At 43.2% G+C, this 22,480-nt stretch overlaps 1 protein-coding gene across 1 annotated transcript in view; it reads right to left on the reverse strand.

Moving 5' to 3' along the window:
* megf11 (multiple EGF-like-domains 11) overlaps positions 1-22,480 on the reverse strand; it is a 555,378-nt gene that overhangs the window by 47,988 nt on the left and 484,910 nt on the right. The window contains 1 exon segment of the mRNA XM_046352068.1: positions 19,102-19,230. Coding sequence (XP_046208024.1) covers positions 19,102-19,230 — 129 coding nt within the window.

Genomic DNA, 22,480 nt, shown 5'->3' on the forward strand with positions numbered 1-22,480 from the left:
TAGTCAGCATCAGAGAGGTAGTCAGCATCAGAGAGGTAGTCAGCATCAGAGAGGTAGTCAGACAGAGAGATAGTCAGCATCAGAGAGGTAGTCAGACAGAGAGATAGTCAGCATCAGAGAGATAGTCAGACAGAGAGATAGTCAGCATCAGAGAGATAGTCAGACAGAGAGATAGTCAGCATCAGAGAGGTAGTCAGACAGAGAGATAGTCAGCATCAGAGAGATAGTCAGCATCAGAGAGGTAGTCAGACAGAGAGATAGTCAGACAGAGAGATAGTCAGCATCAGAGAGGTAGTCAGACAGAGAGATAGTCAGCATCAGGGAGATAGTCAGCATCAGAGAGATAGTCAGCATCAGAGAGATAGTCAGCATCAGAGAGGTAGTCAGACAGAGAGATAGTCAGCATCAGAGAGGTAGTCAGACAGAGAGATAGTCAGCATCAGAGAGGTAGTCAGCATCAGAGAGATAGTCAGCATCAGAGAGGTAGTCAGACAGAGAGATAGTCAGCATCAGAGAGGTAGTCAGACAGAGAGATAGTCAGCATCAGAGAGGTAGTCAGACAGAGAGATAGTCAGCATCAGAGAGGTAGTCAGCATCAGAGAGGTAGTCAGACAGAGAGATAGTCAGCATCAGAGAGGTAGTCAGCATCAGAGAGGTAGTCAGCATCAGAGAGATAGTCAAAATCAGAGAGGTAGTCAGACAGAGAGATAGTCAGTATCAGAGAGGTAGTCAGACAGAGAGATAGTCAGCATCAGAGAGGTAGTCAGCATCAGAGAGGTAGTCAGCATCAGAGAGGTAGTCAGACAGAGAGATAGTCAGCATCAGAGAGGTAGTCAGCATCAGAGAGGTAGTCAGCATCAGAGAGATAGTCAGCATCAGAGAGATAGTCAGACAGAGAGATAGTCAGCATCAGAGAGATAGTCAGCATCAGAGAGATAGTCAGCATCAGAGAGATAGTCAGACAGAGAGATAGTCAGCATCAGAGAGGTAGTCAGCATCAGAGAGGTAGTCAGCATCAGAGAGATAGTCAGCATCAGAGAGGTAGTCAGCATCAGAGAGGTAGTCAGCATCAGAGAGGTAGTCAGACAGAGAGATAGTCAGCATCAGAGAGGTAGTCAGCATCAGAGTGGTAGTCAGCATCAGAGAGATAGTCATCATCAGAGAGATAGTCAGACAGAGAGATAGTCAGCATCAGAGAGGTAGTCAGCATCAGAGAGGTAGTCAGCATCAGAGAGGTAGTCAGACAGAGAGATAGTCAGCATCAGAGAGGTAGTCAGCATCAGAGAGATAGTCAGCATCAGAGAGATAGTCAGACAGAGAGATAGTCAGCATCAGAGAGGTAGTCAGACAGAGAGATAGTCAGCATCAGAGAGATAGTCAGCATCAGAGAGGTAGTCAGCATCAGAGAGGTAGTCAGACAGAGAGATAGTCAGCATCAGAGAGATAGTCAGCATCAGAGAGGTAGTCAGCATCAGAGAGGTAGTCAGACAGAGAGATAGTCAGCATCAGAGAGATAGTCAGACAGAGAGATAGTCAGCATCAGAGAGGTAGTCAGACAGAGAGATAGTCAGCATCAGAGAGATAGTCAGACAGAGAGATAGTCAGCATCAGAGAGATAGTCAGCATCAGAGAGGTAGTCAGCATCAGAGAGGTAGTCAGCATCAGAGAGATAGTCAGCATCAGAGAGGTAGTCAGCATCAGAGAGATAGTCAGCATCAGAGAGATAGTCAAAATCAGAGAGGTAGTCAGACAGAGAGATAGTCAGCATCAGAGAGATAGTCAGCATCAGAGAGATAGTCAGACAGAGAGATAGTCAGCATCAGAGAGGTAGTCAGACAGAGAGATAGTCAGAACTATAGAGGTAGGCAGACAGAGAGATAGTCAGCATCAGAGAGGTAGTCAGCATCAGAGAGGTAGTCAGCATCAGAGAGGTAGTCAGACAGAGAGATAGTCAGCATCAGAGAGGTAGTCAGACAGAGAGATAGTCAGCATCAGAGAGGTAGTCAGACAGAGAGATAGTCAGCATCAGAGAGATAGTCAGACAGAGAGATAGTCAGCATCAGAGAGATAGTCAGACAGAGAGATAGTCAGCATCAGAGAGATAGTCAGCATCAGAGAGGTAGTCAGACAGAGAGATAGTCAGACAGAGAGATAGTCAGCATCAGAGAGGTAGTCAGACAGAGAGATAGTCAGCATCAGGGAGATAGTCAGCATCAGAGAGATAGTCAGCATCAGAGAGATAGTCAGCATCAGAGAGGTAGTCAGACAGAGAGATAGTCAGCATCAGAGAGGTAGTCAGACAGAGAGATAGTCAGCATCAGAGAGGTAGTCAGCATCAGAGAGATAGTCAGCATCAGAGAGGTAGTCAGACAGAGAGATAGTCAGCATCAGAGAGGTAGTCAGACAGAGAGATAGTCAGCATCAGAGAGGTAGTCAGACAGAGAGATAGTCAGCATCAGAGAGGTAGTCAGCATCAGAGAGGTAGTCAGACAGAGAGATAGTCAGCATCAGAGAGGTAGTCAGCATCAGAGAGGTAGTCAGACAGAGAGATAGTCAGCATCAGAGAGGTAGTCAGACAGAGAGATAGTCAGCATCAGAGAGGTAGTCAGACAGAGAGATAGTCAGAACTATAGAGGTAGGCAGACAGAGAGATAGTCAGCATCAGAGAGGTAGTCAGCATCAGAGAGGTAGTCAGCATCAGAGAGGTAGTCAGACAGAGAGATAGTCAGCATCAGAGAGGTAGTCAGACAGAGAGATAGTCAGCATCAGAGAGATAGTCAGACAGAGAGATAGTCAGCATCAGAGAGGTAGTCAGACAGAGAGATAGTCAGCATCAGAGAGATAGTCAGACAGAGAGATAGTCAGCATCAGAGAGATAGTCAGCATCAGAGAGGTAGTCAGCATCAGAGAGGTAGTCAGCATCAGAGAGGTAGTCAGCATCAGAGAGGTAGTCAGACAGAGAGATAGTCAGCATCAGAGAGATAGTCAGACAGAGAGATAGTCAGCATCAGAGAGATAGTCAGACAGAGAGATAGTCAGCATCAGAGAGGTAGTCAGACAGAGAGATAGTCAGCATCAGAGAGATAGTCAGCATCAGAGAGGTAGTCAGACAGAGAGATAGTCAGCATCAGAGAGGTAGTCAGACAGAGAGATAGTCAGCATCAGGGAGATAGTCAGCATCAGAGAGATAGTCAGCATCAGAGAGATAGTCAGCATCAGAGAGGTAGTCAGACAGAGAGATAGTCAGCATCAGAGAGGTAGTCAGACAGAGAGATAGTCAGCATCAGAGAGGTAGTCAGCATCAGAGAGATAGTCAGCATCAGAGAGGTAGTCAGACAGAGAGATAGTCAGCATCAGAGAGGTAGTCAGACAGAGAGATAGTCAGCATCAGAGAGGTAGTCAGACAGAGAGATAGTCAGCATCAGAGAGGTAGTCAGCATCAGAGAGGTAGTCAGACAGAGAGATAGTCAGCATCAGAGAGGTAGTCAGCATCAGAGAGGTAGTCAGACAGAGAGGTAGTCAGCATCAGAGAGGTAGTCAGACAGAGAGATAGTCAGCATCAGAGAGGTAGTCAGCATCAGAGAGATAGTCAGCATCAGAGAGATAGTCAGACAGAGAGATAGTCAGCATCAGAGAGGTAGTCAGACAGAGAGATAGTCAGCATCAGAGAGGTAGTCAGACAGAGAGATAGTCAGCATCAGAGAGGTAGTCAGCATCAGAGAGGTAGTCAGCATCAGAGAGGTAGTCAGACAGAGAGGTAGTCAGACAGAGAGATAGTCAGCATCAGAGAGATAGTCAGCATCAGAGAGGTAGTCAGACAGAGAGATAGTCAGCATCAGAGAGATAGTCAGCATCAGAGAGGTAGTCAGACAGAGAGATAGTCAGACAGAGAGATAGTCAGCATCAGAGAGGTAGTCAGACAGAGAGATAGTCAGCATCAGAGAGGTAGTCAGCATCAGAGAGGTAGTCAGCATCAGAGAGGTAGTCAGCATCAGAGAGGTAGTCAGCATCAGAGAGGTAGTCAGACAGAGAGACAGTAGTCAGACAGAGAGGTAGTCAGACAGAGAGGTAGTCAGACAGAGAGGTAGTCAGCATCAGTGTGACTGATCCAACAAATCATAATGCATCATACAACACTGGGTTCAACAGACATTAACATTGCTTCATTACACGTACCCGATACACAGAGAACCAGAGAACAACACCAAACCAGAGAGAACACCACCAAACCAGAGAGAACACCACCAAACCACAGAGAACAACACCAAACCAGAGAACACCACCAAACCAGAGAACACCACCAAACCAGAGAACACCACCAAACCAGAGAACACCACCAAACCAGAGAACACCACCAAACCAGAGAGAACACCACCAAACCAGAGAGAACACCACCAAACCAGAGAGAACACCACCAAACCAGAGAGAACACCACCAAACCAGAGAACAACACCAAACCAGAGAACAACACCAAACCAGAGAACACCACCAAACCAGAGAACACCACCAAACCAGAGAACACCACCAAACCAGAGAACACCACCAAACCAGAGAACACCACCAAACCAGAGAACACCACCAAACCAGAGAACACCACCAAACCCAGAGAACACCACCAAACCAGAGAGAACACCACCAAACCAGAGAGAACACCACCAAACCAGAGAACAACACCAAACCAGAGAACAACACCAAACCAGAGAACACCACCAAACCAGAGAACACCACCAAACCAGAGAGAACACCACCAAACCAGAGAACACCACCAAACCACAGAGAACAACACCAAACCAGAGAACAACACCAAACCAGAGAACACCACCAAACCAGAGAGAACAACACCAAACCAGAGAACACCACCAAGCCAGAGAACACCACCAAACCAGAGAACACCACCAAACCAGAGAACACTACCAAACCAGAGAACAACACCAGACCCCAGAGAACAACACCAGACCCCAGAGAACACCACCAAACCACAGAGAACAACACCAAACCAGAGAACAACACCAAACCAGAGAACACCACCAAACCAGAGAGAACAACACCAAACCAGAGAACACCACCAAGCCAGAGAACACCACCAAACCAGAGAACACCACCAAACCAGAGAACACTACCAAACCAGAGAACAACACCAGACCCCAGAGAACAACACCAGACCCCAGAGAACACCACCAAACCAGAGAACACCACCAAACCAGAGAGAACACAACCAAACCAGAGAGAACACCACCAAACCCTAGAGAACACCACCAAACCACAGAGAACACCACCAAACACCAGAGAACACCACCAAACCAGACAACAACACCAAACCCCAGAGAACAACACCAAACCACAGAGAACACCACCAAACCACAGAGAACACCACCAAACACCAGAGAACACCACCAAACCAGACAACAACACCAAACCCCAGAGAACAACACCAAACCAGAGAGAACACCACCAAACCAGAGAGAAAAGTCACAAGTCACAAGGAATTGCAGCCCAGTAAAGACTGAACTATAATGGAGAGGGAACATGGTAGGCTGTGGTATCAACATCAGAGCCAATGTTGACAGTGCATCAAATTCCCCATGAATAAAAGAAGAAATGCCTGTTTAATATGTGACTGATGAGGATCTTACAATGGCCTTAGTTTATTCAATGGTGCCTTCACAGTTATATAATATAATTGAACATGATATAATATACTAGTAAAACTATATGCAATCTTTGTGCAATATTTTCATCCCACTGGATTATTATACTGGTATATACACTGCAGTACCGTTAGACTGCCAGTAGATGTCACTGTGTGTCTGTCTGCTGCAGTACCGTTAGACTGCCAGTAGATGTCACTGTGTGTCTGTCTGCTGCAGTACCGTTAGACTGCCAGTAGATGTCACTGTGTGTCTGTCTGCTGCAGTACCGTTAGACTGCCAGTAGATGTCACTGTGTGTCTGTCTGAATCAGTACCGTTAGACTACCAGTAGATGTCTCGGTGTGTCTGTCTGAATCAGTACCGTTAGACTACCAGTAGATGTCACTGTGTGTCTGTCTGCTGCAGTACCGTTAGACTGCCAGTAGATGTCACTGTGTGTCTGTCTGCTGCAGTACCGTTAGACTGCCAGTAGATGTCACTGTGTGTCTGTCTGCTGCAGTACCGTTAGACTGCCAGTAGATGTCACTGTGTGTCTGTCTGAATCAGTACCGTTAGACTACCAGTAGATGTCTCGGTGTGTCTGTCTGAATCAGTACCGTTAGACTACCAGTAGATGTCACTGTGTGTCTGTCTGCTGCAGTACCGTTAGACTGCCAGTAGATGTCACTGTGTGTCTGTCTGCTGCAGTACCGTTAGACTGCCAGTAGATGTCACTGTGTGTCTGTCTGAATCAGTACCGTTAGACTACCAGTAGATGTCTCGGTGTGTCTGTCTGAATCAGTACCGTTAGACTACCAGTAGATGTCACTGTGTGTCTGTCTGCTGCAGTACCGTTAGACTGCCAGTAGATGTCACTGTGTGTCTGTCTGCTGCAGTACCGTTAGACTGCCAGTAGATGTCACTGTGTGTCTGTCTGCTGCAGTACCGTTAGACTGCCAGTAGATGTCACTGTGTGTCTGTCTGAATCAGTACCGTTAGACTACCAGTAGATGTCTCGGTGTGTCTGTCTGCTGCAGTACCGTTGGAAGGCCAGTAGATGTCACTGTGTGTCTGTGTGTGAGCTGACGGCTATGCTGTGTGCTATGAGATCTACACCAGGACTACACCTGCACTGGATAAAGTATATTATTTTTCATGGCATGATTCTTTAAACCATCTGACTCTAGTCTTTGCCATTGAGTGATATATGTGAGTTTTTTGAGTTAGAGAGATCAAGAGAGAGAGAGAGAGAGAGAGAGAGAGAGAGAGAGAGAGAGAGAGAGAGAGAGAGAGAGAGAGAGAGAGAGAGACCCACTGGTTGCCTTCTAGGTTAAAGAGCTGGTAGTTCCCATCCACTAAACTACCAGGTGTGACACAGGGAAGAGACTCAGGGGGTATGCTAATTTGATATAAAGCAGACCTATGTCACAGCTGGCTAGAAATTAATAAGGTAATAAACTCAACATGCCCTCCTGTGTGCAATCCTGTGTGATCTGTCACATGATCTCAGTATGTATACACCTGTTCTGAAAGGTCCCAGACTCTGCAACACCACTAAGCAAGTGGCACTATGAAGTCCAAGGAGCTCTCCAAACAGGTCAGGGACAAAGTTGTGGAGAAGTACAGATCAGGGTTGGGTTATAAAAAAAATGTCTGAAAGTTTGAACATCCCACGGAGCACTATTAAAGAGAGGGCCGCCCACCAAAACTCACAGACCAGGCAAGACGGGCATTAATCAGAGAGGAAACAAAGAGACCAAAGATAACCCTGAAGGAGCTGCAAAGCTCCACACCAGAGATTGGAGAATCTATCCATAGGACCACTTTAAGCCGTACACTCCACAGAGCTGGGCTTTACAGAAGCGTGGCCAGAAAAAAGCTATTGTTGTGGCTAGGAGTCCCCCAAAGGGAACACCCCCCCCCCCCATTCAGCTGAAGAGGTGGTGCGGGAAATTCAAAAAATATTCTTTAGAAATATTTTACGTTCACACATTAACAAGTCCAATACAGCAAATGAAAAGATAAACATCTTGTTAATATACCCATTGTGTCTGATTTTTTAAATGTTTTACAGCGAAAACACAACATATATTTTTGTTAGATCACCACCAAATTCAAAAACACACACAGCCAAGGATAGAGTCACAAAAGCAGAAAAATAGATCAAATGAATCACTAACCTTTGATTATCCCCATCAGATGACACTCATAGGACATCATGTTATGCATGTATTGTGTGTTTTGTTCGATAATGTGCATATCTATAAAATCTCAGTTTATATTGGCGCGTTACGTGCAGTAATGTTTTGATTCCAAAACATCTGGTGATTTTGCAGAAATACTCACAATAAACATTGATAAAAGATGCAAGCCTTATTCACAGAATTAAAGATAAACGACTTTTCCTCTATGCAACCGCTGTGTCAGAATTTTAAAAAAAAATCTGAGAACAGCGCTCAGAACCCAAATTAGCCAAAGAAATAGCCGTCATTTCGGCATCAACAGAAGCTACAAAAAAACACTATAAATATTCACTTACCTTTGAATATCTTCATCAGAGGGCAGTTCAAGGAATCCCAGTTCAACAATAACTGACTGATTTGTTCCATAAAGGTCCATAAAGCCCATCATTTGGCTACTTGTTGATAGCGTGTTCAGCCCAGCATTCCATCCTCAAAAAGCACGAGCAATTCCTCCAGACAAAAACTCAAAAAGTTCCGTTACAGGTCGTAGAAACAAGTCAAATGATGTATGCAATCCATATTTAGGATGCTTTTTAAACATTAATCAGCAATAAGGTTCCAACCGGAGAATTTCATTGTCTGAAGAAAAGCATTGGAACAGGAGGACACTCTCGTGCCCGCGCGCAATGAGACCTAGGCTTTCTGCCAGACCACTCACTCAAAGAGCTATTATGAGCCCCTCCTTTATAGTAGAATCATACAACCAGAATCTAAAGACGGGGACATCTTGTGGAAGCCCTAGGAAGTGCATGCACATCCATATCTAAGATGGACAACCAATGGCACTGTTTTCAAAATCGAGTTCTCACTTCCTGTTTGGATTTCTTCTCAGGTTTTTTGTCTGCCATATGAGTTCTGTTAGACATAATTCAAACACTTTTAGAAACTTCAGAGTGTTTTCTATCCACCAGTAATAATAATATGCATATATTCCCATCTGGGAAAGAGTAGGAGGTGTACTCTGGGCACGCCTTTCATCCAAAAGTGAAAATGCCCAAACAGGAAAGAACAGAAAGAAATAACCAAACATGTTTGGTGTTCGCCAGAAGGCATGTGGGAGACTCCCCAAACATGTTTGGTGTTCGCCAAAAGGCATGTGGGAGACTCCCCAAACATGTTTGGTGTTTCGCCAAAAGGCATGTGGGAGACTCCCCAAACATGTTTGGTGTTCGCCAAAAGGCATGTGGGAGACTCCCCAAACATGTTTGGTGTTCGCCAAAAGGCATGTGGGAGACTCCCCAAACATGTTTGGTGTTTCGCCAAAAGGCATGTGGGAGACTCCCCAAACATGTTTGGTGTTTCGCCAAAAGGCATGTGGGAGACTCCCCAAACATGTTTGGTGTTTCGCCAAAAGGCATGTGGGAGACTCCCCAAACATGTTTGGTGTTTCGCCAAAAGGCATGTGGGAGACTCCCCAAACATGTTTGGTGTTCGCCAAAAGGCTTGTGGGAGACTCCCCAAACATGTTTGGTGTTCGCCAAAAGTCATGTGGGAGACTCCCCAAACATGTTTGGTGTTTCGCCAAAAGGCATGTGGGAGACTCCCCAAACATGTTTGGTGTTCGCCAAAAGGCATGTGGGAGACTCCCCAAACATGTTTGGTGTTCGCCAAAAGGCTTGTGGGAGACTCCCCAAACATGTTTGGTGTTCGCCAAAAGGCATGTGGGAGACTCCCCAAACATGTTTGGTGTTCGCCAAAAGGCATGTGGGAGACTCCCCAAACATGTTTGGTGTTCGCCAAAAGGCATGTGGGAGACTCCCCAAACATATGGAAGCAGGTACTCTGGTCAGATTGATATTTTTTGCCATCAAGGAAAATGCTATGTCTTGCGCAAACTCAACACCTCTCGTCACCCTAAGAACACCATCCGTTGTTTTCAATCGACTGGAAAACTGGTTAGAATTGAAGGAACGATGGATGGCGCAAAATACAGGGAAATTCTTGAGGGAAACCTGTTTGTCTTCCAGGGATTTGAAACTGAGATGGAGGTTCACCTTCCAGCAGGACAATGACCCTAAGCATACTGCTAATGCAACACTCGAGTGGTTTAAGGGGAAACCTCTAGTTAAAGCCCAGACCTCTATCCAATTGAGAATCTGTGGTATGACTTATTAAAGATTGCTGTACACCAGCGGAACCCATTCAACTTGAAGGAGCTGGAGCAAAAATCCCAGTGGCTAGATGTGTCAAGCTTATAGAGACATACCCCAAGAGACTTGCGGCTGTAATTTCTGCAAAAGGTGGATCTACAAAATATTGACTTTGGGGGGGTGAATAGTTATGCACACTCAAGTGTTCATTTTCTTTGTCTTATTTCTTGTTTGTTTCACAATGAAAAAATATTTAGCATCTTCAAAGTGGTAGGCATGTTGTGTAAATCAAATGATACAACCCCCCCTGAAAAATCTATTTTAATTCCAGGTTGTAAGGCAACAACATAGGAAAAATGCCAAGGGGGTGAATACTTTCGCAAGTAAATGGGAACACAGGCTAAACACACACACTCTGAATCGGTTATCGACTTGAGACTTAATCCGTTGAAAATAGATCCCTAGCGGAATGACAACAAAATGGACACTCGTTAAAGAAGAGAGAGAGAGAGAGAGGGACAGAGACACTTAACATTCAGAAACTATGAATACTTTCGTAAGCCACTGTATGTCCCCACTACAATAGAATCCCCGTACTTTAATGTGTGAAATGTACACATTTCCCAAAAATATTTTTTCAATTTCGCGCGCTGCCTTTTCAGCAGAATGTTGTCGAAGGGGTTCCACGCTAGAAAGGTTAAACTTTTCAACATTAGCTCTGGCATATTTCCCAACATTTGATCACCTCAATCCACAAAAGTGGAGACAAATCTGACCCCAATAACTACAGTGGCATCTTCTGCAGTATCATCAACAGCAGACTCCAACATTTCCTCAGCGAAAACAATGTCCTGAGCAAATGTGAAATTGTCTTCTTACCAAAATAGGTACGACAGACCATGTCTACACCTTGCACACCCTAATTGACCAACAAACAAAACAAAACAAAAGCAAAGTTTTTTTCATGCTTTGTTGATAAACAAAATAAAAAAGATTGACTCAATTTGGCACGAGGGTCTGCTATATAAATTGATGGAAAACAGTGTTTGGGGGGGACATACCATATTATAAAATCTGTGTACACAAAACAACAAGTGTGCAGTTAAAATTGGCAATAAACACACATATTTATTTCCACGGGGTTGTGTGGGGAGACAGGGATGCAGCTTGACCCCCACCTTCTTCAACATATACATTGGGGCAAAAAAGTATTTAGTCAGCCACCAATTGTGCAAGTTCTCCCACTTAAAAAGATGAGAGAGGCCTGTAATTTTCATCATAGGTACACTTCAACTATGACAGAAATTCAAATTGTAGGATTTTTAATGAATTTATTTGCAAATTATGTTGTAAAATACGTATTTGGTCACCTACAAACAAGCAAGATTTCTGGCTCTCACAGACCTGTAACTTCTTCTTTAAGAGGCTCCTCTGTTCTCCACTCGTTACCTGTATTAATGGCACCTGTTTGAACTTGTTATCAGTATTAAAGACACCTGTCCACAACCTCAAACAGTCACACTCCAAACTCCACTATGGCCAAGACCAAAGAGCTGTCAAAGGACACCAGAAACATAATTGTAGACCTCATAGGTAAGCTATGACAGACAAAATGAGAGAAAAAAATCCAGAAAATCACATTGTAGGATGATACGGAACCGCTATTATTTTTTATTTTTTAGACCTTATAGCCATCAGAAGCTAACCAGCTAATTAGCTACAAGCTATTTAGTCATTGCTAGCCACTGCTAGAGACCTTTACCTTCTGCACAGATACCAGCCCTTTAAAAAAAAAGTTTTTGCCTGGATAATACTCGCCAGCCTATCAGTAACGGACTGTCTCTCCACTACAATGCCGGATTCCTGCCGTAATCCCTGGACCATTACTCCTGATCTTCACAGCTAGCTAGCACCCACATGGTTAAATAAAGGGAACTTGTTCTCAACTAGCCTACCTGGTTAAATAAAGGGAACTTGTTTTCAACTAGCCTACCTGGTTAAATAAAGGTGAAATACATTTTTTTATTTTTAAGTCTGAACGATTTATTAAGAGACAAGGGTGAAGGGCTTTCTAGGCCATCATCAATATAAAACTTGACAAACCAATTAGGATCTGGCTAAAAAAATAATTGAATCAGTTTATAGAACCCATTGCCCTTTATGGTTGTGAGGTCTGGGGTCCGCTCACCAACCAAGACTTCACAAAATGGGACAAACACCAAATTGAGACGCTGCAGAATTCTGCAAAAATATAAAAAAAACACCAAATAACGCAGAGCAGAATTAGGACGATACACGATCAAAATCCTGAAAATAACTTAAAGTCTACAACCACCTAAAAGGAAGTGATTCCCAAACATTCCACCACAAAACCCTCATCTACAGAGAGATGAACCTGGAGAAGAGTCCCCTCAGCCAGCTGGTCTTGGGGCTCTGTTCACAAACACAAACAGACCCCACAGAACCCCAGGACAGACACATTTAGAATGAACCAAATGATGAGAAAACAAAAAGATAATTACTTGACACATTGGAAATAATTAACCAAACAAACAGAGCAAACTAGAATGCTATTTGGCCCTAAACAGAGAGTACACAGTGGCAGAATACCTGACCACTGTGACTGACCCAAACTTAAGGAAAGCTTTGACTATGTACAGACTCAGTGAGCATAGCCTTGCTATTGAGAAAGGCTGCCGTAGGCAGACCTGGCTCTCAAGAGAAGACAGGCTATGTGCTCACTGCCCACAAAATGAGGTGGAAACTGAGCTGCACTTCCTAACCTCCTGCCCAATGTATGACCATATTAGAGACACATATTTTCCCACAGATTACACAGATCCACAAATCAAAGAGAAAACGAATCAAAACATTGATAGACTCCCGTCTGTTTGGGCGAAATACTGAAACGTGCAGCAATATTTGTGACTTGTTGCCATGACAACAGGGAGACCAGAGGAGCACAAACAACATAGCATTATATAGTACAATATTTATCTGTTTATTTATCTTCCTCTACTAATGATACTACAACTATTTGCACATCGTTAAAAACACTGACCATAACTGATGATGTAACACGTTAAACGTCTTTATCTTTTTGAATCCTATGTGATGTCATGTTTACTGGACGTTATTATTTGTGATGTCATGTTTACTGGACGTTATTATTTGTGATGTCATGTTTACTGGACGTTATTATTTGTGATGTCATGTTTACTGGACGTTATTATTTGTGATGTCATGTTTACTGGACGTTATTATTTGTGATGTCATGTTTACTGGACGTTATTATTTGTGATGTCATGTTTACTGGACGTTATTATTTGTGATGTCATGTTTACTGGACGTTATTATTTGTGATGTCATGTTTACTGGACGTTATTATTTGTGATGTCATGTTTACTGGACGTTATTATTTGTGATGTCACGTTTACTGGACGTTATTATTTGTGATGTCACGTTTACTGGACGTTATTATTTGTGATGTCACGTTTACTGGACGTTATTATTTGTGATGTCATGTTTACTGGACGTTATGTTATGTTCTTAGTTGTTGTTGTTTTTTGTTTTTTATCACTTCAAATCAAAATGAAATCAAATCAAATGTATTTATAAAGCCCTTCGTACATCAGCTGTACAGAAACCCAGCCTAAAACCCCAAACAGCAAGCAATGCAGGTGTAGAAGCACGGTTTATTGTTTATTTCACTTGCTTCGGCAATGTAAACATGTCTTTCCCATGCCAATAAAGCCCTTAGAATTGAAATTGGAGAGAGAGAGAGAGAGAGAGAGAGAGAGAGAGAGAGAGAGAGAGAGAGAGAGAAAGAGAGAGAGAGAGATACGTACTGTGAGAGCAGTCTTCTCCTATCCATTATAGCCATCAGAAGCTAACCAGCTAATTAGCTACAAGCTATTTAGTCATTGCTAGCCACTGCTAGAGACCTTTACCTTCTGCACAGGTACCAGCCCTTTAAAAAAATGTTTTTGCCTGGATAATACTCGCCAGCCTATCAGTAACGGACTGTCTCTCCACTACAATGCCGGATTCCTGCCGTAATCCCTGGACCATTACTCCTGATCTTCACAGCTAGCTAGCACCCACCGAGTTACCCAGTACCGAAGCTATCCCTGAGGCCCTCCTCCCGGCCTACTCAGTTGTTCACCCGAACACGGCTAGAACACACTACTCTACCAGATCCTTGCAGTAAGCTCTGGACCTTGGCACTGGATCACCACTGCTACCGAGTGGCTATAGTGGCAAACACCCCTGCCCTGAAACTAGCACCAGTTAGCCGTGAGCCAGGCGCATCTCCCGGCTAGAAAACTAAATTACTAAAACTACAATACCTCTTTCGCTCATCCGCTGTGCCTTCAACCAGCCTCCGTCGGTTCTACTAGCCCTGGGCTACTAACTTTAAACGCTGTGTCGCCCGCGTGCCACTACTCCACGGCTTCCCCGTTCCTTCTATTGCCGTCCCCTGGACCCTATGGTCACTTGGCTAAATAGCTGATACCTGCTGGACTGTCCATTAATCACGGAACTCCATTCTGTTTATTTCTTGTTTATCTGTCGGCCCCAGCCGCGAACCCATTCTCTGTGTGTAGTTAACCGACCCTCTCTGCCCAGTCATTGCCATTTTACCGGTTGTTGTTTTAGCTGATTAGCTGTTGTTGTCTCACCCGTTGTTGTCTTAGCTAGCTCTCCCAATCAACACCTGTGATTACTTTATGCCTCGCTGTATGTCTCTCTCATATTACAATATGCCTTGTATTCTGTTGTTTAGGTTAGTTATCATTGTTTTAGTTTACAACGGAGCCCCTAGTTCCACTCATCATACCTCTGATACCTCCTTTGTCCCACCTCCCACACATGTGGTGACCTCACCCATTATAACCAGCTTATCCAGAAATACAAACTCTCTTATCATCACTCAGTGCCTGGGCTTACCTCCGCTGTACCTGCACCCCACCATACCCCTGTCTGCACATTATGCCCTAAATCTATTCAACCACGTCCAGAAATCTGCTCCTTTTATTCTTTGTCCCCAACGCTCTAGGCGACCAGTTTTGATAGCCTTTAGCCGTACCCTCATCCTACTCCTCCTCTGTGCCTCGGGTGATGTGGAGGTAAACCCAGGCCCTGCGTGTCCCCAGGCACCCTCATTTGTTGACTTCTGTGATCAAAAAAGCCTTGGTTTCATGCTTGTCAACATCAGAAGCCTCCTCCCTAAGTTTGTTTTACTCACTGCTTTAGCACACTCCGCCAACCAAGATGTCCTTGCCGTGTCTGAATCCTGGCTTAGGAAGGCCACCAACAATTCTGAGATTTCATTCCCCAACTACAACATTTTCCATCAAGATAGAACTGGCAAAGGGGGAGGAGTTGCAATCTACTGCAGATATAGCCTGCAAAGTTCTGTCATACTTTCCAGGTCTATACCCAAACAGTTTGAACTTCTAATTTGAAAAATTAACCTCTCTAGAAATGTCACTCACTGTTGCCGCCTGCTACCGACCCCCCTCAGCTCCCAGCTGTGCCCTGGACACCATTTGTGAATTGAATGCTCCCCATCTAGCTTCAGAGTTTGTTCTGTTAGGTGACCTAAACTGGGATATGCTTAACACCCAGGCAGTCCTACAATCTAAGCTAGATGCCCTCAATCTCACACAAATCATCAAGGAACCCACCAGGTACAACCCTAAATCCGTAAACATGGGCACCCTCATAGACATTATCCTGACCAACTTGCCCTCCAAATACACCTCTGCTGTTTTCAATCAGGAGCTCAGCGATCACTGCCTCATTGCCTGTATCCGCTATGGTTTCGTGGTCAAACGACCACCCCTCATCACTGTCAAACGCTCCCTAAAACACTTCTGCGAGCAGGCCTTTCTAATCGCCCGGGTATCCTGGAAGGATATTTACCTCATCCCGTCAGTCGAGGATGCCTGGTCATTCTTTAAAAGTAATTTCCTCACCATCTTATATAAGCATGCCCCATTCAGAAAATGCAGAACTAAGAACAGATATAGCCCTTGGTTCACTCCAGACCTGACTGCCCTCGACCAGCACAAAAACATCCTGTGGCAGACTGCAATAGCATCGAATAGTCCCCGCGATATGCAACTGTTCAGGGAAGTCAGGAACCAATACACGCAGTCAGTCAGGAATGTAAAGTCTAGCTTTTCCAAGCAGAAATTCGCATCCTGTAGCTCTAACTCCAAAAAAGTTTTGGGACACTGTAAAGTTCATGGAGAATACGAGCCCAGCACTGAGGCACTGAGGCTAGGTAACATGGTCATCACTGATAAAAAAAATCGCTGAAGTTGGAGACTTTTATCTCCCTCACCAACTTTAAACATCAACTATCTGAGCAGCTAACCGATCGCTGCAGCTGTAAATGTCCAACTGTAAATAGCCCACCCAATCTACCTATCTCATCCCCATACTGTTTTTATTTTATTTTATGCTCTTTTGTACACCAGTATCTCTACTTGCACATCATCATCTGCTCATTTATCACTCCAGTGTTAATCTGCTAAATTGTAATTATTCTCTCCTATGGTCTATATATTGTCTACCTCCTCAAGACTTTTTCACACACTGTATATAGAATCTCTTTTCTATACTGTGTCATTGACTTGTTTGTGTTATTGGCTTGTTTATTGTTTACTCCATGTGTAACTCTGTGTTGTTGTCTGTGTCACACTGCTTTGCTTTATCTTGACCAGGTTGCAGTTGTAAATGAGGACTTGTTCTCAACTAGCCTACCTGGTTAAATAAAGGGAACTTGTTCTCAACTAACCTACCTGGTTAAATAAAGGGAACTTGTTCTCAACTAGCCTACCTGGTTAAATAAAGGGAACTTGTTCTCAACTAGCCTACCTGGTTAAATAAAGGGAACTTGTTCTCAACTAGCCTACCTGGTTAAATAAAGGGAACTTGTTCTCAACTAGCCTACCTGGTTAAATAAAAGGAACTTGTTCTCAACTAGCCTACCTGGTTAAATAAAGGGAACTTGTTCTCAACTAGCGTACCTGGTTAAATAAAGGGAACTTGTTCTCAACTAGCCGACCTGGTTAAATAAAGGGACCTTGTTCTCAACTAGCCTACCTGGTTAAATAAAGGGAACTTGTTTTCAACTAGCCTACCTGGTTAAATAAAGGTGAAATACATTTTTTAATTTTTAAGTCTGAACGATTTATTAAGAGACAAGGGTGAAGGGCTTTCTAGGCCATCATCAATATAAAACTTGACAAACCAATTAGGATCTGGCTAAAAAAATAATTGAATCAGTTTATAGAACCCATTGCCCTTTATGGTTGTGAGGTCTGGGGTCCGCTCACCAACCAAGACTTCACAAAATGGGACAAACACCAAATTGAGACGCTGCAGAATTCTGCAAAAATATAAAAAAAACACCAAATAACGCAGAGCAGAATTAGGACGATACACGATCAAAATCCTGAAAATAACTTAAAGTCTACAACCACCTAAAAGGAATTGATTCCCAAACATTCCACCACAAAACCCTCATCTACAGAGAGATGAACCTGGAGAAGAGTCCCCTCAGCCAGCTGGTCTTGGGGCTCTGTTCACAAACACAAACAGACCCCACAGAACTCCAGGACAGACACATTTAGAATGAACCAAATGATGAGAAAACAAAAAGATAATTACTTGACACATTGGAAATAATTAACCAAACAAACAGAGCAAACTAGAATGCTATTTGGCCCTAAACAGGGAGTACACAGTGGCAGAATACCTGACCACTGTGACTGACCCAAACTTAAGGAAAGCTTTGACTATGTACAGACTCAGTGAGCATAGCCTTGCTATTGAGAAAGGCCGCCGTAGGCAGACCTGGCTCTCAAGAGAAGACAGGCTATGTGCTCACTGCCCACAAAATGAGGTGGAAACTGAGCTGCACTTCCTAACCTCCTGCCCAATGTATGACCATATTAGAGACACATATTTTCCCACAGATTACACAGATCCACAAATCAAAGAGAAAACGAATCAAAACATTGATAGACTCCCGTCTGTTTGGGCGAAATACTGAAACGTGCAGCAATATTTGTGACTTGTTGCCATGACAACAGGGAGACCAGAGGAGCACAAACAACATAGCATTATATAGTACAATATTTATCTGTTTATTTATCTTCCTCTACTAATGATACTACAACTATTTGCACATCGTTAAAAACACTGACCATAACTGATGATGTAACACGTTAAACGTCTTTATCTTTTTGAATCCTTTGTGATGTCATGTTTACTGGACGTTATTATTTGTGATGTCATGTTTACTGGACGTTATTATTTGTGATGTCATGTTTACTGGACGTTATTATTTGTGATGTCATGTTTACTGGACGTTATTATTTGTGATGTCATGTTTACTGGACGTTATTATTTGTGATGTCATGTTTACTGGACGTTATTATTTGTGATGTCATGTTTACTGGACGTTATTATTTGTGATGTCATGTTTACTGGACGTTATTATTTGTGATGTCATGTTTACTGGACGTTATTATTTGTGATGTCATGTTTACTGGACGTTATTATTTGTGATGTCATGTTTACTGGACGTTATTATTTGTGATGTCACGTTTACTGGACGTTATTATTTGTGATGTCATGTTTACTGGACGTTATTATTTGTGATGTCACGTTTACTGGACGTTATTATTTGTGATGTCACGTTTACTGGACGTTAATATTTGTGATGTCACGTTTACTGGACGTTATTATTTGTGATGTCATGTTTACTGGACGTTATTATTTGTGATGTCACGTTTACTGGACGTTATGTTATGTTCTTAGTTGTTGTTGTTTTTTGTTTTTTATCACTTCAAATCAAAATGAAATCAAATCAAATGTATTTATAAAGCCCTTCGTACATCAGCTGTACAGAATCCCAGCCTAAAACCCCAAACAGCAAGCAATGCAGGTGTAGAAGCACGGTTTATTGTTTATTTCACTTGCTTCGGCAATGTAAACATGTCTTTCCCATGCCAATAAAGCCCTTAGAATTGAAATTGGAGAGAGAGAGAGAGAGAGAGAGAGAGAGAGAGAGAGAGAGAGAGAGAGAGAGAGAGAGAGAGAGAGAGAGAGAGATACGTACTGTGAGAGCAGTCTTCTCCTATCCAACCAGGGAAACACTGACAGGATCCATCGATGGGGTTACAGGTCCCGTTGTTGGTGCACAAGCAGATCTCAGAACAGCCCTTACCGTAACTTCCACTGAAACACACTATAAACACACAGAGAGAGACAGATCTCAGAACAGCCCTTACCGTAACTGCCACTCAAATACACTATAAACACACACAGAGAGACAGATCTGAGTACAGCCCTTACCGTAACTGCCACTGAAATACACTATAAACACACACAGAGAGACAGATCTGAGTACAGCCCTTGAACCTGCCAATAAAACACACTGTGAACGAACACACACACACACAGGGCAGGTAGCCTGGCGGTTAGAGAGGCGAGTCAGCAACAGGAGGGTTGCCATTTTGAATCCTGGATAAGACAGGACTAGTCTGGCGGAAGGTAACTGGTCACTGGAGGGTTGCTGGTATCAAATCCTGTGACCGTAAGTGAACAAGGCACTGAACCCCCCCCCCACTGCTTTAGTTTTGCCAGTCCCTGGGTTATAAAGATGTTGTGAAATACAGTTACAGACTCAAACAGTACTTTTCTTCACTAGGCATGAATATGAAATCACATTGTCAAGCAGTGCCTTCTGGGGAAATCTACACTCAACTGAACGGGTTCAGATTGTATTAGTTGCGATGGGACTTTAGAACTCTGGAGCCAGTAGACACAGAGCTCTCAGTGAGTTACAGTTCTTTAAGGAATAAGGGAGAGAGAAACAGGATAGAGGTATGGAATAAGGGAGAGAGAAACAGGATAGAGGTATAGAATAAGGGAGAGAGAGAAACAGGATAGAGGTATGGAATAAGGGAGAGAGAAACAGGATAGAGGTATAGAATAAGGGAGAGAGAAACAGGATAGAGGTATAGAATAAGGGAGAGAGAAACAGGATAGAGGTATAGAATAAGGGAGAGAGAAACAGGATAGAGGTATGGAATAAGGGAGAGAGAAACAGGATAGAGGTATGGAATAAGGGAGAGAGAAACAGGATAGAGGTATAGAATAAGGGAGAGAAACAGGATAGAGGTATAGAATAAGAGAGAGAGAGAAATAGGATAGAGGTATGGAATAAGGGAGAGAAACAGGATAGAGGTATGGAATAAGAGAGAGAGAAACAGGATAGAGGTATAGAATAAGAGAGAGAGAAACAGGATAGAGGTATAGAATAAGGGAGAGAGAAACAGGATAGAGGTATAGAATAAGGGAGAGAGAAACAGGATAGAGATATGGAATAAGGGAGAGAGAAACAGGATAGAGGTATAGAATAAGGGACAGAGAAACAGGATAGAGGTATGGAATAAGGGAGAGAGAGAAACAGGATAGAGATATGGAATAAGGGAGAGAGAAACAGGATAGAGGTATAGAATAAGGGACAGAGAAACAGGATAGAGGTATGGAATAAGAGAGAGAGAAACAGGATAGAGATATGGAATAAGGGAGAGAGAAACAGGATAGAGGTATAGAATAAGGGACAGAGAAACAGGATAGAGGTATGGAATAAGAGAGAGAGAGAAACAGGATAGAGATATGGAATAAGGGAGAGAGAAACAGGATAGAGGTATAGAATAAGGGACAGAGAAACAGGATAGAGGTATGGAATAAGAGAGAGAGAAACAGGATAGAGATATGGAATAAGGGAGAGAGAAACAGGATAGAGGTATAGAATAAGGGACAGAGAAACAGGATAGAGGTATGGAATAAGAGAGAGAGAAACAGGATAGAGATATGGAATAAGGGAGAGAGAAACAGGATAGAGGTATAGAATAAGGGACAGAGAAACAGGATAGAGGTATGGAATAAGAGAGAGAGAAACAGGATAGAGATATGGAATAAGGGACAGAGAAACAGGATAGAGGTATGGAATAAGGGAGAGAGAGAAACAGGATAGAGATATGGAATAAGGGAGAGAGAAACAGGATAGAGGTATAGAATAAGGGACAGAGAAACAGGATAGAGGTATGGAATAAAGAGAGAGAAACAGGATAGAGATATGGAATAAGGGAGAGAGAAACAGGATAGAGGTATAGAATAAGGGACAGAGAAACAGGATAGAGGTATGGAATAAGAGAGAGAGAGAAACAGGATAGAGATATGGAATAAGGGAGAGAGAAACAGGATAGAGGTATAGAATAAGGGACAGAGAAACAGGATAGAGGTATGGAATAAGAGAGAGAGAAACAGGATAGAGATATGGAATAAGGAGAGAGAAACAGGATAGAGGTATAGAATAAGGGACAGAGAAACAGGATAGAGGTATGGAATAAGAGAGAGAGAGAAACAGGATAGAGATATGGAATAAGGGAGAGAGAAACAGGATAGAGGTATAGAATAAGGGACAGAGAAACAGGATAGAGGTATGGAATAAGAGAGAGAGAAACAGGATAGAGATATGGAATAAGGGAGAGAGAAACAGGATAGAGGTATAGAATAAGGGACAGAGAAACAGGATAGAGGTATGGAATAAGAGAGAGAGAAACAGGATAGAGATATGGAATAAGGGACAGAGAAACAGGATAGAGGTATGGAATAAGAGAGAGAGAAACAGGATAGAGATATGGAATAAGGGAGAGAGAAACAGGATAGAGGTATAGAATAAGGGACAGAGAAACAGGATAGAGGTATGGAATAAGAGAGAGAGAAACAGGATAGAGATATGGAATAAGGGAGAGAGAAACAGGATAGAGGTATAGAATAAGGGACAGAGAAACAGGATAGAGGTATGGAATAAGAGAGAGAGAGAAACACGATAGAGGTATGGAATAAGGGACAGAGAAACAGGATATAGATATAGAATAAGAGAGAGAGAGAAACAGGATAGAGGTATGGAATAAGGGACAGAGAAACAGGATATAGATATAGAATAAGAGAGAGAGAGAAACAGGATAGAGGTATGGAATAAGGGAGATACACATAAAGAAAGTACAATGCAAAGGTACGAGACAGAATGGGAATAATCACACTGGAGCTGCACTTCCTAACCTCCTGCCCAATGTATGAGCTGGATTCCCATCTTATTACCCAGAACAGCTCGATTCCCATCGTGTTTCTTAGAACAGCTGGATTCCCATCTTATTACCCAGAACAGCTGAATTCCCATCTTATTACTCAGAACAGCTGGATTCTCATCTTATTACCCAGAACAGCTGTATCCCCATCGTGTTTCTCAGAACAGCTGGATTCCCATCGTGTTTCTCAGAACAGCTGGATTCCCATCGTGTTTCTCAGAACAGCTGGATTCCCATCTTATTACCCAGAACAGCTGGATTCCCATCGTGTTTCTCAGAACAGCTGGATTCCCATCGTGTTTCTCAGAACAGCTGGATTCGCATCGTGTTTCTCAG

The sequence above is a fragment of the Oncorhynchus gorbuscha genome, linkage group LG06 (assembly GCF_021184085.1).
Source record: "Oncorhynchus gorbuscha isolate QuinsamMale2020 ecotype Even-year linkage group LG06, OgorEven_v1.0, whole genome shotgun sequence".
Taxonomy (NCBI): Eukaryota; Metazoa; Chordata; class Actinopteri; order Salmoniformes; family Salmonidae; genus Oncorhynchus; species Oncorhynchus gorbuscha.